The sequence below is a fragment of the Gymnodraco acuticeps genome, unplaced genomic scaffold (genome assembly GCF_902827175.1).
Source record: "Gymnodraco acuticeps unplaced genomic scaffold, fGymAcu1.1, whole genome shotgun sequence".
NCBI lineage: Eukaryota > Metazoa > Chordata > Actinopteri > Perciformes > Bathydraconidae > Gymnodraco > Gymnodraco acuticeps.
The window spans coordinates 141,055-156,168 of record NW_022990511.1 but is presented as its reverse complement, the minus strand read 5'-3'; the positions used below and the strand labels follow the sequence as shown (position 1 = coordinate 156,168).

At 42.1% G+C, this 15,114-nt stretch overlaps 1 protein-coding gene across 1 annotated transcript in view; it reads right to left on the bottom strand.

The window, feature by feature from the left end:
- LOC117553171 (voltage-dependent T-type calcium channel subunit alpha-1I-like) overlaps positions 1 to 15,114 on the bottom strand; it is a gene marked incomplete at its 5' end in the record, with an annotated part of 169,791 nt that overhangs the window by 13,633 nt on the left and 141,044 nt on the right. The window contains 7 exon segments of the mRNA XM_034226998.1: positions 1,358 to 1,792; positions 4,141 to 4,262; positions 5,474 to 5,552; positions 8,692 to 8,762; positions 9,431 to 9,564; positions 13,486 to 13,595; positions 14,657 to 14,808. Of these exon segments, the coding sequence (XP_034082889.1) occupies positions 1,358 to 1,792; positions 4,141 to 4,262; positions 5,474 to 5,552; positions 8,692 to 8,762; positions 9,431 to 9,564; positions 13,486 to 13,595; positions 14,657 to 14,808 (1,103 nt within the window).

Below are 15,114 nucleotides of genomic sequence, written 5' to 3'. Positions count from 1 at the left end.
AGAGAGAGGATAGGGAGAGAGGAGGAGGGTCTGCCAGTGTTTTCTCCATGGTCTGTATTACATTCGTTTGTCACGCTGAGCTAAAAATACTCCATGCAGCCACTTTAGCTCTACACAGGTGAGGAACTCTTCACGGCAGCCGGTGATGGTCATCTTTATGTGTGTTCCTGCGATGGATATCTCAGACTATTTTGAGCTATTTCATAATGGAAGCTTGTGCGTCTGCTGTCAGACTGCGAGTAGAAATGAGAGACCATCTACTTTCATATGAATAGATTTCTTAATATGTTGCTCTTGTTCAACGTTGCAAATAAGGCGCAGCTCGGTGTCTCTTTCCTTTTTATCTCTCTTTTCTTTGTATCTCCTCTCTTTGTGTAGATGTTTAACCTTCCTCACACCCTTTCCTCCCTCACAAGATGTGTAAAAGAAAAGAAACAAAAGTAGAAAAAGAATATTACAAAGAGATTGATAAAACGCCTGAGTGTAATCACGGCAAGTCGTCGCCAGTCATTTTCACAAAAAGAAAAAAAATCTTCACTCTCTCACCCGTCAGCCACATCCAGACACGACTCAGAAATTACTGCCATATTGTTGACCTCTTTTGTATTCTTCCAGTTTTTGACTCAAATATGTAATTTTCTCTGCATGATGCAAGGCATTGATAGATACCGTGTAAGAGAAGCTAACTGACAGGCAGCCAGAGGAGCGGAACATGATACTGCGTCTGAACAAAACTCATATCATTCTACATAATACCGCTGCACACTGGGTCTACATTAAACATATTAAAGTAACTCTAATGGAATTATAGGACATTTATATTGGTTTATTTTCATTGAAAAACTGAATCTCTAGGCATCAAGAAAATCTGCAATGCGTCCTATTTCCTATTTATAATGTATGTATATGTTTTATAAATATAATGTTCCTGGTTCCAGTGTCAGACTGGACAATGCAGGAAGCTTTCTGTGTATTTTCTTATTACAAAGACATTTGAGGCATAATCCACATGGGAAGGAAAGCTAAACAATTGAACATGATTTAATTGTCACCTTAATGTGACATTATATAAAAAAAGTGCTGGCCACTTTAAGCGTCCGGAGAACCATAGCTGGTATACATCTTGGACATTAGAACAGAAAACAATTGAAATAAATCAATTAAGACTTGTATGGCCAATGCATATCCATAATAATGGATTCAATCCTGCAAATCGGTTTGATACATCCCTACTTGCACACACGCACACTCCCACCCACCCACATCAACAAAGGACTTTGAAACTTTATGGAAACAAACATAAAGAAATCATCACACTCTCTCCCACACACATGTGTACTGAAATACAAACACTCACTTGTGCTGGTGAGTACAGGTTGAGGCTGGAGTCCCGCAGGTTGAAGGCTCCTGAGTGTGTGCTGCCTGCTGAATGTCTCATCTTCCTCACCCCCTCCCCCCTCTCTCTGGTCACACATCCTCTGTCTTTTGCACCTGCTGGGCCTCCAAGTCCTTTGTCCACCTTCCCCCCCCCACAGCTGGGGGCGCCCATGCAACAGAGGGTGCCCTGGGCCAGCTCCAGCTCAATTTCTGCATCCATCTCCGCCTCCTCTTGGGCCTCCTTGTTGGAGTCGTCCAGGTGCTTCATCAGCACGGCCACCACCACATTGATGAGCACGAACTGGGCGGTGAGCACGAAGGAGACAAAGTACATGGGCGAGATAAACTGAAGGCTAGGATTGCAGGCATAGTCCACATCAGTGCCATGGTCTGGTGGGCACTCCCGCAATGTGTCCTGTTGTCCAAAAAGGCAGAAGAGGGAGAAAAAGGCGGGTTGGTTAGGAGTGTTAAAGGAGACAGGTAAGCATTAAGGCAGCAGTTCCCAACCTTTTTCAAATCAGGGCCCACTTAAGAATCTAAAACAATGTTGCGGCCCACATTCAACCATAAACATTACGGAGGCTAAATAATGTTCTGATGTCAATCCAGTAGTACAGACCGTTGTCAAGGACTGTAATGGCCGTTGCTAAGGAGGATCAAGAAAGAGAAAGGAAAGGAGGTTCAAACAAAAAAAAATCTTAATAATTAAATGTTTCCACACAAATCATGCTGTTTTGCAAATGATTTGGCGGCCCACTTGCAATGCCTTCGCGGCCCACTAGGTTGGGAACCGCTGAATTAAGGAATACCACATTATTTGGATAACACTTTGTGAAGAAACAGGAAGTGGACAAAATAACGGGAGTAGATTCAATCTGGAGTGTAGAACTTGTGAAGGATACGTTTCTGAATCGGATGCACCATATAAAAAACCTCAGCGTTTAGAGGAAGGACTTTAGGAGAGTGCTACTGCTGGCAATGGAAATGCAACAAACTCAGTTAGTACATATGTTTGAGGTGAGTTTGGTTGTGTTGTATACTGCAAAATATAGAGAGCTTCCTCCGCTAAGTTATATTATGTAGATTCATTTGACAAGGGCTACAATGTAATGGACAATCATTTATATGTAAAAGTCTTTTCAAATACAAAAGTGCCACACTCCAGCTTTAAAATACATTTAAATGAATACAGCGTTCCTGCAACAGATTACAGTTATTAACATTTACATTGCTTGAATAATAATAAAAAACAAGCTAAAAATAAGTCAGGTTATAAATGTCATCTTACGATACAGTGAGCTTAGCCGAAACACGCCTGAATAAATATTCATGCTCATATACAAATATGTTAAGTACATTTAGGGTAATGGCTTGCCTCAAGCTCATGTTAACAAGGCTCTTTGTATTCAGGACGACTTGTGAAATCATCATACACTTAATTGCTTTGCTTCTATGCAAAACGACAGCAGCCTTTTTTTTTCTGTCTTTAGCATTTTTCTACACGCTCAGCAGAGTTTGGTCAAAGTAGAATAAAAGTGACATGTGCTATCTGGAGGAATAACACATATTTGAACCAGTCTCTGACCTTAAATAACAATGTTAGCCCTCTGAGCTGAAGATGGTCTTTCCTATCTATTTTGCATGACATGTACACACTGTGCATCTCCTTCTGCTTCCACTCCTTTTCCATCTCGTTTCTACACATAATCCTCTTCCAAATCTCCACTTGCCCTCACACGTGATGCTGTACCACCCCCCTTTTTTCAATTTGTGCTGTAATTTACCCTCTGGAGGAAATAAATCATAACTGGTCAGTTCTTTAAGCCCCTTCCCATCCTCTCATCTTCCCTCTTATTACAGTTTGGCAGTGCCTCCTTTTTCTCCCCACTGCTTTCTTACACTCTCCCTCATTATTTCCTCTTTCCTATCATTGCTGCATCACTAATTACCACTCTGCCTCACCAGCCTTTCACTAAACCACGGCAGATCTACCTATCCCACATCCCAGGTAGTAATTTGACAGCGAAAACGACAGAGATTTACTCAGAGAGGGAACATCTGTAGCCCGCTGGTTTGCTTCATGGCCCGCTACCATCCGCTGTACCTTTATGTATGCAGTGTGTGTTTAATGGCCCTACGACATGCATCATTATAATCTCTATTTTTTCTCCTTGGAGCTTACATGAGAGCATGGTGGAGATCGCTGCTGCTGCTGCTGGTAGAGCGGTGTGTTCAGGGGAAATAGTTGTTTTGTGTTTATGTGTGTGCGATGAGGCACAGTTACTCCCCTGCCCATCAGTAAGGAAATCTGTTCTCCCGGTGCTGAGCGAGCACATTTGCTTTTCATCAGTGGGTATCACTAGAGTGGAAGATGAGAGACGTAAAGGAGGACTGTGTCTCTTATCTCACACCACCTTTCCACTCCTTTTTTGTTGCACTACTTCTACTATAACAACGTTGTAAAATAAAAGCGTGCAATATATGTTGTTACGATGTATTGCATTACATGTTCTACTTACATTTATAATACTGCTGCTTATCTTTTCCTACCTTGAATGCGTCCCTTTTCAAAATTGAATTAACTTGTGGTTGGCTCTTTTTTTAATACAGTTAGTTTTGATGTCTGTATCTGTATTGTCCCTGTTGCTTTGTATATTTCCCCTGTGTTGGTCGATAAAGGGATTTTATCGATTCTGTTTCACTGTATTCTCAAGCTCTGATTATGCCTGTTAAAACACAAATGATAAGTAAGTAACTTCGTACCTTCATGATGCCATTCCAGTTGTCGCCCGTGGAGACTTGAAATAAGGTAAGGAAGGCCATGCCAAAGTTCTCAAAGGTAGCGTGACGACTCATTCCCTCACATGGGTAGTCTTCGTTGCATACTGAGGATGAGAGTTAGATGGACGGGTGGATGTAGAAAGAGGAGAAGTTATCATGTCAAAAGGTGAGAGGATAAAGAAAAAGTGGAAATGGAACAGGAAGGGGGGAAAGGGTTGACAAAAGAAGAAGAGATTTGTGAATTTTGAATAACACTGTACATGTCACTGCTCCCAAAAAACGCAGAGGCAAGCACCATTTCTGACGCTAAGCTGACTGTCTAAACAAGCCAACTCAGTGTAGACAAAAGTCTGTTATCAAATCGGTCGCAACGTGACCAAACACTCTATTTGTCTTTGAGTTTATATCCCAAGATAATCTCTGCAACGGCCTCAAGAAGCAACACTTGCATTTGCCACTAATCCGTTTTTCCTGCCAAGCTCCAATAGGAAGCATCGTTGCCACGGGCTGCAGCTGCAGCTCACAAGGGAAATGTGACAGTTCGGAAGAAATATCTTCTTACTTCAATGTGGATATTTTAGGACAGCACTTATGTATCAGAATACTGGAGAGTGGGTTGAATCCCCTAATGGCAGTCTGACTGCAGGAGGGAGAACTGATGAAAGGGAATACAAGATGGAGAGGAAATAAGGAGATTTTCATAATCAAGTTAATACAACTCCTCTTGATTTGATGTGTACGAGCTGAGTTTACTATAATGAGTACACGGAATATGGAAGTCACAATTATATTTTCCCTCTGGATCAGACTCTGAAGCTTTGTAACCGCCTCACACCGACAGTGATGATGTGTGGCAAATGTGCTTTTCCACTACAGCGCTATCCTGTCCTCTCAACATTTCCACATGTGATGAAGGATTAATCAAACAAGTGGACTGAGTTTATGTATATGACCACATAATACACATTTCTCAGAAGTTTAAGGAAAAATTGGTCCAAAAATGCTGTTAATCATTTATCCAAACAGAATGTTGGTTGAAATATTTAAATACATATTTCACAATAAATCAATGTATCATAATAGTGTCAATACGTGATTGTGTCTTTGTTGTACCTATGCTAGTGACATGTGTCTGATCACAACTAAATGTAACATCATTGGTTCTCTTGAGCCTTTAATAGACTCTTTCTAGAAACTACCAAAGATCAAGGAAATAATATATAGATTTGCAGTGAAAAACAAAAACGTTGTTATAATTTAGATTTGTGCTTAATGACATATTTCTTGTCAGCATCGTGATTGGACGAGTACTCACCAAGTTCTCCAAATAGCTCTACTCCTAAGGCGGCGTAGATGAAAAACAGCAGCATGAAAAGCAGGCCCAGGTTACCCACCTGTAACACAACACACACACACACACACACACACACACACACACACACACACACACACACACACACACACACACACACACACACACACACACACACACACACACACACACACACCACACACACACACACACACACACACACACACACACACACACACACACACACACACACACACACACACACACACACACACACACACACACACACACACACACACACACACACACACACACACACACACACACACACACACACACACACACACACACACACACCACACACACACACAGGAGAACATCTTACCATGCACATGTTATAAACAATTTGACATGTTCTTTGTGAGCAGCATTAGACAACAAGAAACATCAACAAGTCATTGCTAATGTGCTAAATCAGCCATTGACTTGCTTGCTATGCTCGATTGAACATCATTTTTAATTATTACTCAAGATCATATTGTACTACTTTTAAACAAGTAAGCAGGTTATCAAATGTGCATTCAAAATGTCAAACCTCTTTCTAGCATGCTGTTCTCAAACTCTTCTTTGTTCTGCAAACCATGGCACAATTTCCTCTGAGACTTTTTATAAACTGGAGCCCTGATGCTGTTGGGATTTTCTGAGTTTGGGGGTTTGGGACTTGGCTCGGTTCCACCACTAAACAACCTTCTGTTACCATAACCTAATGGTGATGATGATGGTAAGCACTCAGGGCCAAATCTAATCCCATTACAGGGATTCAAAACCCAGTCCCCTATTCACTGTCTTTAACACTCCACTAACAACACTGCTCCGCCGGGAATGAGCAAACGCACTGACAAATAGTTACTATAATTATAACGCCTGTGCTCTAAAGAGGGTTTGGTTCACTTCACCTGCTTTTCAGGGGAAAGACCGTTCCAATCTGTTGTTGAGTTGGTTGAGGGAAAATGCAGAAACATAATGACAAGGCAAAATCTAAGGACATTTCCCATAGGTTGCACCGCAAATAATGCTAATTGAATAGCTTATGATGAGATATTGTTTGAAGCAAGCAGGGTTGTAATAATTTCTCTATTACACTCAAGGTTGTTTTATCTTTGTTTGTTTTATCTCTCCTTCATAAATCACTTTAATGATAACATAAGGAAATCAGCTGACTCAGTAAGAATAATCTTTACATTTGAAACGCTGTAACCCTCATTGCCTGATATGATTAACCTGGTCAGTATTGCATTTAATGAAACTGCTATAGGGCATGGTGAAAGAGGACAAATCAAAGGCATGCTACATTAAGTAGCATTTACATTTGAAAACTTCTAAAGTTTCCTTTCAATGTAGACAAATGAGGGCCATTACATGCAGCGCACACTGATGAGTCTCTGTGGACTGAGTGTAATAAGAGGTAATTGCCATATAACCTTTCATTTGGAGTACTGTAATAATTCTAAAACGGATGGTTTGCCAGAAGTACATCTCCAAGTAATTGCTGAGGCCTGGTGTACTCAACAATCTGTGCTTGATAATGACACGAGTCAATATGAGATCCAGGATAAGGATGAATGCATTTTGAGAAGTTTTGCCAAGAGGGATTTAATGGTGTATTCAATGGGGATGAATAACTTTCCCTTTGCTAGAGGAAGAGGTTTGCAATTCCATTTTCTATTAATGAAATGATGTATCTCCATTTCTTAAGCTAAAAACAAATACTTGTTATAGCTTGGACGCCTTACCATAGCACAAATCTCCACATCTGTGGTTTCTCAGCCATTTCCAGAGAAGACATAAAACAACTGTCTCCACTTTAGAGCCAACATGATATAGGCTATTAGTGTAAGTGAATGCTGGTTGCAGCCGTTTCACATCAGTTGCAGAGGAGAGGATAATAGACATTGATGTAGGTAAAATCACATTTTGACTACGTCTTTGTAAAGCAAAGCCATTTCACTTAACATGTCAATGAGCCGATAAGCTTTCTACCCCATTTAGTCTAAGTGCATGGATCCCTCATTACATCTCCATGTCCTGCTATGGCATATTAAATATATGAATTACTTGTGGAACTTGTGAAGCATTCACATCATGTCTAATCTCATGAGTTATTATTCTAGCAGACATCTATCTGTGCTTGCCAAGATTATTCATACTTTCTGCCTTCCTATGCCAATATGACCTGTTCCCTTGCGTAACTGTACCCATAAGCCTTTGTTGAAATGTCAATACTGTCAATGTGATGTAATGAGGAAATGTTGGAAGCTTGCCATTTCATTTTTCACAGTGAAATATAGGGTGATATCAGCTCAGGTTAATCTCTCGCCAGGTGTAATGCCTTCACTCTCACCTCAGTATGCACACATACACACAGCGAGACCTCCTGGAACTGTTTAATTAGCCCCAGTTGTAATTACCTTCCCAGATGCCCTTGGGATGAAGCAAAGGGCTCAGTGTTAATGAGAGGGGGATCAATAAAAAGGAAATACAACGAACCTGTTCCCCCTCACCTCTGCCTGCCCTCCTTTCCCCACACCACCTGTTTCCCTTTGTTTGCTTCATGTCACTTTTGATGGTCAATGGGTCACGCTGTGTTCCTGCATGTCCATAAATGACCTGTCTGTCCAAACAACTGCCTGTATTTAAAGTCAAATGTCTACATTAAATGCACAATATGTAATTTTGTGTCACTAGGGGCCTTTCCCCTAGTGGCACACAAAGTTCACAAATTGAACTTTCAGTGCACCGGAACGATCTGGGACGGCCTAGAGACTGCCCGACTCTGTGAACACTTCACCATCAACTGAACTATAGACTGGGTTAAGAAGCCCCCGCTGTTTCTAACACACTGCGGACGCAGCGGGGGTCAGGGTACTCTCCATGGTGCTGAAAGTGAAAACAAGACAAAGCCAGTGTGTGTGTGTGTGTGTGTGTGTGTGTGTGTGTGTGTGTGTGTGTGTGTGTCAGTCAGCCAGTATGTGGCATGCATGAGTCAACTATTAGAGTTGCCTCCAGGCCAAAAGAGAAAGAAAGGGTGGTGGGGGGGGGGGGCGGCAGGACTCATGCTACTCTGGCTATTGACTGAGACTGACCAACTCTCTCTCTGGGATTGTGTGTGTCTGTGAGGAACAAAGAGGCAGAGACAGTGTGTAAGTGTGTGTCCACTGTACCTGAGGCAGGGCTTGGACCACCGTATCCAAAAGGGCTCTCATCCCTGTGGCCATCTTCAGCAGCTTCAGCACTGTGTGTGTGAGAAAGAGATAGAGAGAGAGAGAGAGACATAGAGAGAGAGATATAGAGAGAGAGAGAGAGAGAGAGAGAGATAGAGAGAGAGAGATAGAGAGAGAGAGAAACATAGAGAGAGAGATAGAGAGAGAGATATAGATAGAGAGAGAGAGAGAGAGAGAGAGATAGAGAGAGAGAGAAACATAGAGAGAGAGAGTGGGCAGTTAGGGGGAAATCCCTCAGGTTCAATTACAGGCTTAATGGGAAACATTTAACTGGATAAAGGTCAGTTCTTCATTTATTCTCCCATGGAACACACACACACACACACACACACACACACACACACACACACACCACACACACACACACACACACACACACACACACACACACACACACACACACACACACACACACACACACACACACACACACACACACACACACACACACACACACCACACCCACACACACACACACACACACACACACAAGACAAAATCAAGGTTCAAATGCATTTCACTGAAAACAATTAAAAGGACATTTGGACTTGTGAGCCTGGGCCCGCAGATATACAAAGGGCAAATAGGCTGTTGCTCAGGAAACTTAAGCTCGGGTCTTTGCACATGCCTGCTTTTCAGTGAATGTGTGTACATATTTCACACATGTAGTATACTGTACCTCGGGCTATCCTCAGTACTCTCATGATCCGGATGATGGTGGGGTTGATGGGCAGGGCAGCACTGAAATCGATTTCCTCCAGGGTGATGCCCATCACCGACAGAAGCACAATGGCGAGGTCCAACTGGTTCCACCTAGTGTTCACACACACACAGAAAGTATGCACATGTAAATATGCAAAAAGGTTTGGCACCACACACAAAAACCAAAGCAAGTATAAAAACAAGTTTCTAGGCATGTCAGTGCTGTGTAAAAAAAGGTTCTGGACCTAACTAAATAACGAGACAAGCATTTATTATCAGTTATGTTAAGGCAATTTCATCTCCTTTAACCCTTATGCTGTGTTGGGGTCTCCCGTGACCCGTTTCAAGTTAAAATTATATAATAACTACGCTCTAGTTTTTTTTAACGGAACAAGGCTTCATGATATCCTCTACAACAGCTATATAAACACTACACAACAGATTTTGACAATTTAAAAAAAAAGTGTATAATTTGGTGTTCGGGTCTGGGAAGACTCGGGGTCAAATTTGGCCCAATCAAGATTCATCTTTGACTTTAGACACCCCACCCCCACCTCCTTCATCCACTGTAACAATAATTGTTCACAACATGTCACCGTTTCTCTTCACCCTCTACACTGCAGACTTCACCCACAACACTGCAACCTGTCACCTGCAGAAGTTCTCTGACGACTCCGCCATCGTTGGCCTCATCACCAACGAGGACGACAGGGAGTACAGGGAGCTGACGCAGGACTTCACCCTCTGGTGCCAGAGGAACCACCTCCAGAGGAACCACCTTCAGCTCAACGCAGCGAAGACAAAGAAGCTGGTGGTGGATTTCAGACGGCGCCAAAACGCCCCCCCCGACACCAGTGAACATCCAGGTAGCGGACATTGAGATTGTGGAATCTTACAAATACCTGGGTGTTCATCTGAACAATAAACTGTACTGGACTGATAATTCTGCTGCTCTGAACAAGAAGGGACAGAGCAGACTCTTTCTGCTGAGGAGACTGAGGTCTTTCGGGGTGCAGGGGGCACTCCTTCAGACTTTTTATGACTCTGTTGTGGCGTCAGCCATTTTCTATGGTGTGGCCTGCTGGGGCAGCAGCATCTCGGCTGCTGACGGGAAGAGACTGAACAGACTGGTAAGGAAGGCCAGCTCTGTCCTGGGGAGTCCTCTGGACACTGTGGAGGTGGTGGGAGACAGGAGAATGGCAGCCAAGCTGTCCTCCCTGCTGGACAATGTGTCCCACCCCCTCCAGGACACCCTGTCCTCACTGTGCAGCTCCTTCAGCGACAGGATGCTGCACCCCTGCTGTCTCACGGAGAGATACCGCAGGTCCTTCCTTCCTGCAGCGGTCAGACTTTACAACCAGCACTGCCCCTAGTAGACCCTCCTACACACACCACAACTCAGACTATAACACCCCTTGCTGCTAAATACAAACCAACTTTGTGCAATATGTGCTATATGTGCAATATATATATGCCATTAATAACTGTAATTTATACCTGGCTGCTAAACCCTTGTTACTGTTACAAGGTATGTATCTTGTATTTTGTAAATTGTGTAACTTGCTGCTGATAAATACCGTCAAACTATGTGCAATATATACTTTATATACATATGCCATCTTTAATAACTGTAATATATACCGGGCTGCTAAATCCTAAGAACTGCTACAGGATTTGATTTGTAGATTTAATTTGTTTGATCTGTATTTTTGAAAATGATGTAACTTTTTTAGTTTTTTATCTTTTTTTTTAGCATATTGTTTGTTATATTATAACTTAGTACTTTTTTTAACGCATGTAAGATATGCAACACTAAGCTGTCTGTGGCTCTTTCCTGCTGTAACGCTGCAAATGTCCCCTCTGTGGGACTAATAAAGGTATTCTGATACACGTCTTTTTTGAAATCATCAGGGTGGCAACACCAGGCACACTGAGTGCTAAAACATTTGGCACTGCTGATTCATTTGTCAGAATGCTTGCCAAAATATCTCATTTAAAATGCCAATGACAACAGTGAAATAACCCGCAAGACATGATAATGTCCCTCTGTTAATGGGGCTATATGTCTGTTTCATTTGACACCTTTTCTTTCTGGACTCATCCAACTTTTATAAGGGGAAAAAAAGCAAAGTGTATCATCCTCTATGAATGTAGCCATACAGTCAACTGAGGATGACAGCTGCCTTTGTTCATATTTACAATGCAATGCTGCTCTATTACTTTATCAAAGTCATAAAGAGAGCAGCTCACCTGATAGAAAAGCACCCGTTGCTCATTTAAATTGACATTTTAATTTCATATCTCCGCAGCTGCCTTATTACTTTTTGGCCTGTCACACAAACCTATACATTATATATACTGCACACTTACACCAGCCGCAGCTCAGTTATTGCCACATGTAGCAGTGTGTTTGTGTGTAACCTGCTATTCCATTGACCCAGTTCTGCAGCTGGCCTGAGAGTCACCCCGGCCCATAAATGACACACAATGACTGCTCACAGCTGTTGCTAACACTACATAAAAAGAGACAAAGTGCCAGCTGATAACCGTGCAATAAATGTGTCCTATATCCGCCCATCTCGTTCCCATTTCATCACTTATGTGTCTTCCTCCTTGTTTGTCTTTGATCAGTCCAGCTTCCCCTCCTATTTATTATGCGTCTCTTCCACGTCGCTCCTCTTCTCGCTCGCTGTTCGCCACCTTAACTCTCTCTCTTCTCTAAAACTAAAATAAGCCAATGACATTAAACTACCATCAGTGTAATATATGCTTCCAAATCTTCATCTGACTTGAATTAGTCCCCACATATCCCTGAGAAGAACAAGACATCCGTCTCGTCGTTGTGCACATTTGAGTGAGTGACAAATCAATTCGTCTCTGGGCTCTGAGTGAATGAATGTGGGAGGGAACAGGCCGGCGCTGAGGTGCGTTTCCCACGAAGGTCAAACAAAGGTGAGTACAGTAAGTTGGAGAAGTGGAAAGTGCAGTGTCACAAGCAGAGAACCCATAGCTAACTTGGTTTATTTAAGCACAATGGTGCTATAGTTCACTCAATAGCTTTTTACAAGGAGAAAGGATTGTCCGATCCATTTTGAAAGATGTACATTTCGAAAAAAGGGAACGAAAAACTGATTTGATGGTGAGCGAAAACAACGTAAACATGGAAAGAAAGCTGCAAACATTTGTGTCTTACTGTGACAATGAGGACAATAATGTGTGATAACTGTCAAGATATTTGTACCACAATATGGTTTAGCTAAGTTCTATCTGAACGCCTCAGAGCCGCTCACATGTTTCAACGTGTTTCATAATCCTCTGTATCGTCAACGCTGTTATTCCCTATTCCATTTATAATGATCAAAGCAAAAGGCGGATTTGTGCAGCCATTACTCTTTCAACTAAATAACTGTTTATTATGGCACTATTTATATCAGACGTTAATTCACCAGATTATGGGATGTGCCTGGAGCCCCGACAGTGGCTCCAATGTTTCATTTCCACATCACACATGTGATGAGTGAGCTGAGCTGAACAGGAGATATTGTCCTGTTTGCTAACATTGAATATTGTTTTGTAATATTCTTCTTTCTCGCATCTAATCCAGAGCATTTGTGTTTTCAGGCAATAGGAAAGCTGATTGACAATCATCACGCACCGTCACCTCTGCAAGAGTTACAAATCCCACAATTAATTGATAAGTATTGCTATAAAAAAGCTGTCTTGTATTCTTACTATACATATGTAAATACAGAGTACTACAAATAAGCACGTACATACACTTATAGGCACACAGCAAAGGACACACACACACACACACACACACACACACACACACACACACACACACACACACACACACACACACACACACACACACACACACACACACACACACACACACACACACACACACACACACACACACACACACACACACACACACACACACACACACACACACACACACACACACACACACACACACACACACACACACACACACACACACACACACACACACACACACTGTACCTTTCTTTAAAGAAGCGACGGAAGCCGAAGGCGGTGAGTTTGAGTGCCGATTCGAGCACAAACATGGAAGTGAAGAAATAGTTGCAGTACTTCAGGGCGAGATCCAGAGACTGGAAAGAGAGTGTGAAAAAGGTGTGTGTGTGTGTGTGTGTGTGTGTGTGTGTGTGTGTGTGTGTGTGTGTGTGTGTGTGTGTGTGTGTGTGTGTGTGTGTGTAAACAGGGTAGGATGGAGTATTAGCTTCAGGAGGAAACCGAAGAACAGGAATAGTTCCCATTTGTTTGCAGAGTACAATCAAACATGCCAGAAGGCAAAACGGGACATCTTCCATTTCGTGGAACAACAAACATTACATCCAGTAACAAATACACCAACCATATTTTAGCGTAGCATTTAAATAGTCTAAAGGCAAGCATGTTTAATTATCTTAAACACCCAGCCCAGCTTCCTGTTACTGCAGAGGCTGTGGATTTGTTTAGCTCGGCTGTTTTCTCCTTCAATAAATAGAGCTGTGTCTTCTAAGAAGCGGGAGGCAGGCAAATGTCAACACAAACAGCTGACAAATACCGTCAAGACCTGTGATATTTATCTGCTGCTCGGTCAGTTTGAGAAAGCTTGCTCCATTTTAAATGTCAAACGGCCATCTTATCTCAAGGATAATCATTTTCCTCACCCTAAAAAAAAAACACAACCAACGCTATCAGGCTTTTGAACCTTCATTCATCACACATGAATGGACAGATAGGCGTACAGCTAACACCGCTCTGACAGAATAGAATCAACAGTGCAATCACAGCTCCTTTGTATGGACTCCAGCTAACACGGCCTGGTTACAGCTTCATGGTGGTACCACTGTGTCTTTATAAGAAGCTGCTGTTTGACAGAAATTAATACTCGGCATAAAATCCAGGAATAAGTTCCGTCTACTGAGATGGAGCTTGTTGGAGTCCTTCTGTTTGTGTCGACATTTTGTGAAACAGGCACTTTTGTGAAAGTCAGAGCTAAGTTGCACAAATCTCTAATTACTGACATAAATTCAAGTTGCTTCTCCTCATTTATCACCCACACACATAACTACTCTAGTGGACCAGCGCCAGCTGCTGCACTCCCTAAACAAGACACACCAATTGTTTTCATAGACAACCACATGAATTACAGCTCTCTATAGCTTACACGAGGTTGATCGTAGTGCTCTAAGGACATGGTGATGACGTTGATGGCGATAATGAAGGTGATGATGAGGTCCAGGTAGTGGTTTGTGCACAGTGTGTGGATCATCAGGCGTATGTGGCCGTAGCTGGCAAAGTAGGGCAGCTTCTGGGCTTCTGTTGGCAGAACAATATATCAACAGGTTTTTAAATATATTCAATCGAATTTACATTTTAAAGAGGGTATCTTCAGATTTATCTTTTTTTCTTTATCCTGCAACTGGATGACTAACAGAAGCGCTATTTTCTGTATAAACTATGCTTTCTGCCCTCCCGCTTCTTCACCTTTTGTCCGATGTATGAATTGTCTGTACTAATAATGAAATAGTAGAATAATAAAAATAAAAAAGATGATTGTGTTATTTAAATATTTCGTTTTCCCTGCAGTGATATAAAGTAGATATGCTATACAGCCAGGCTTTG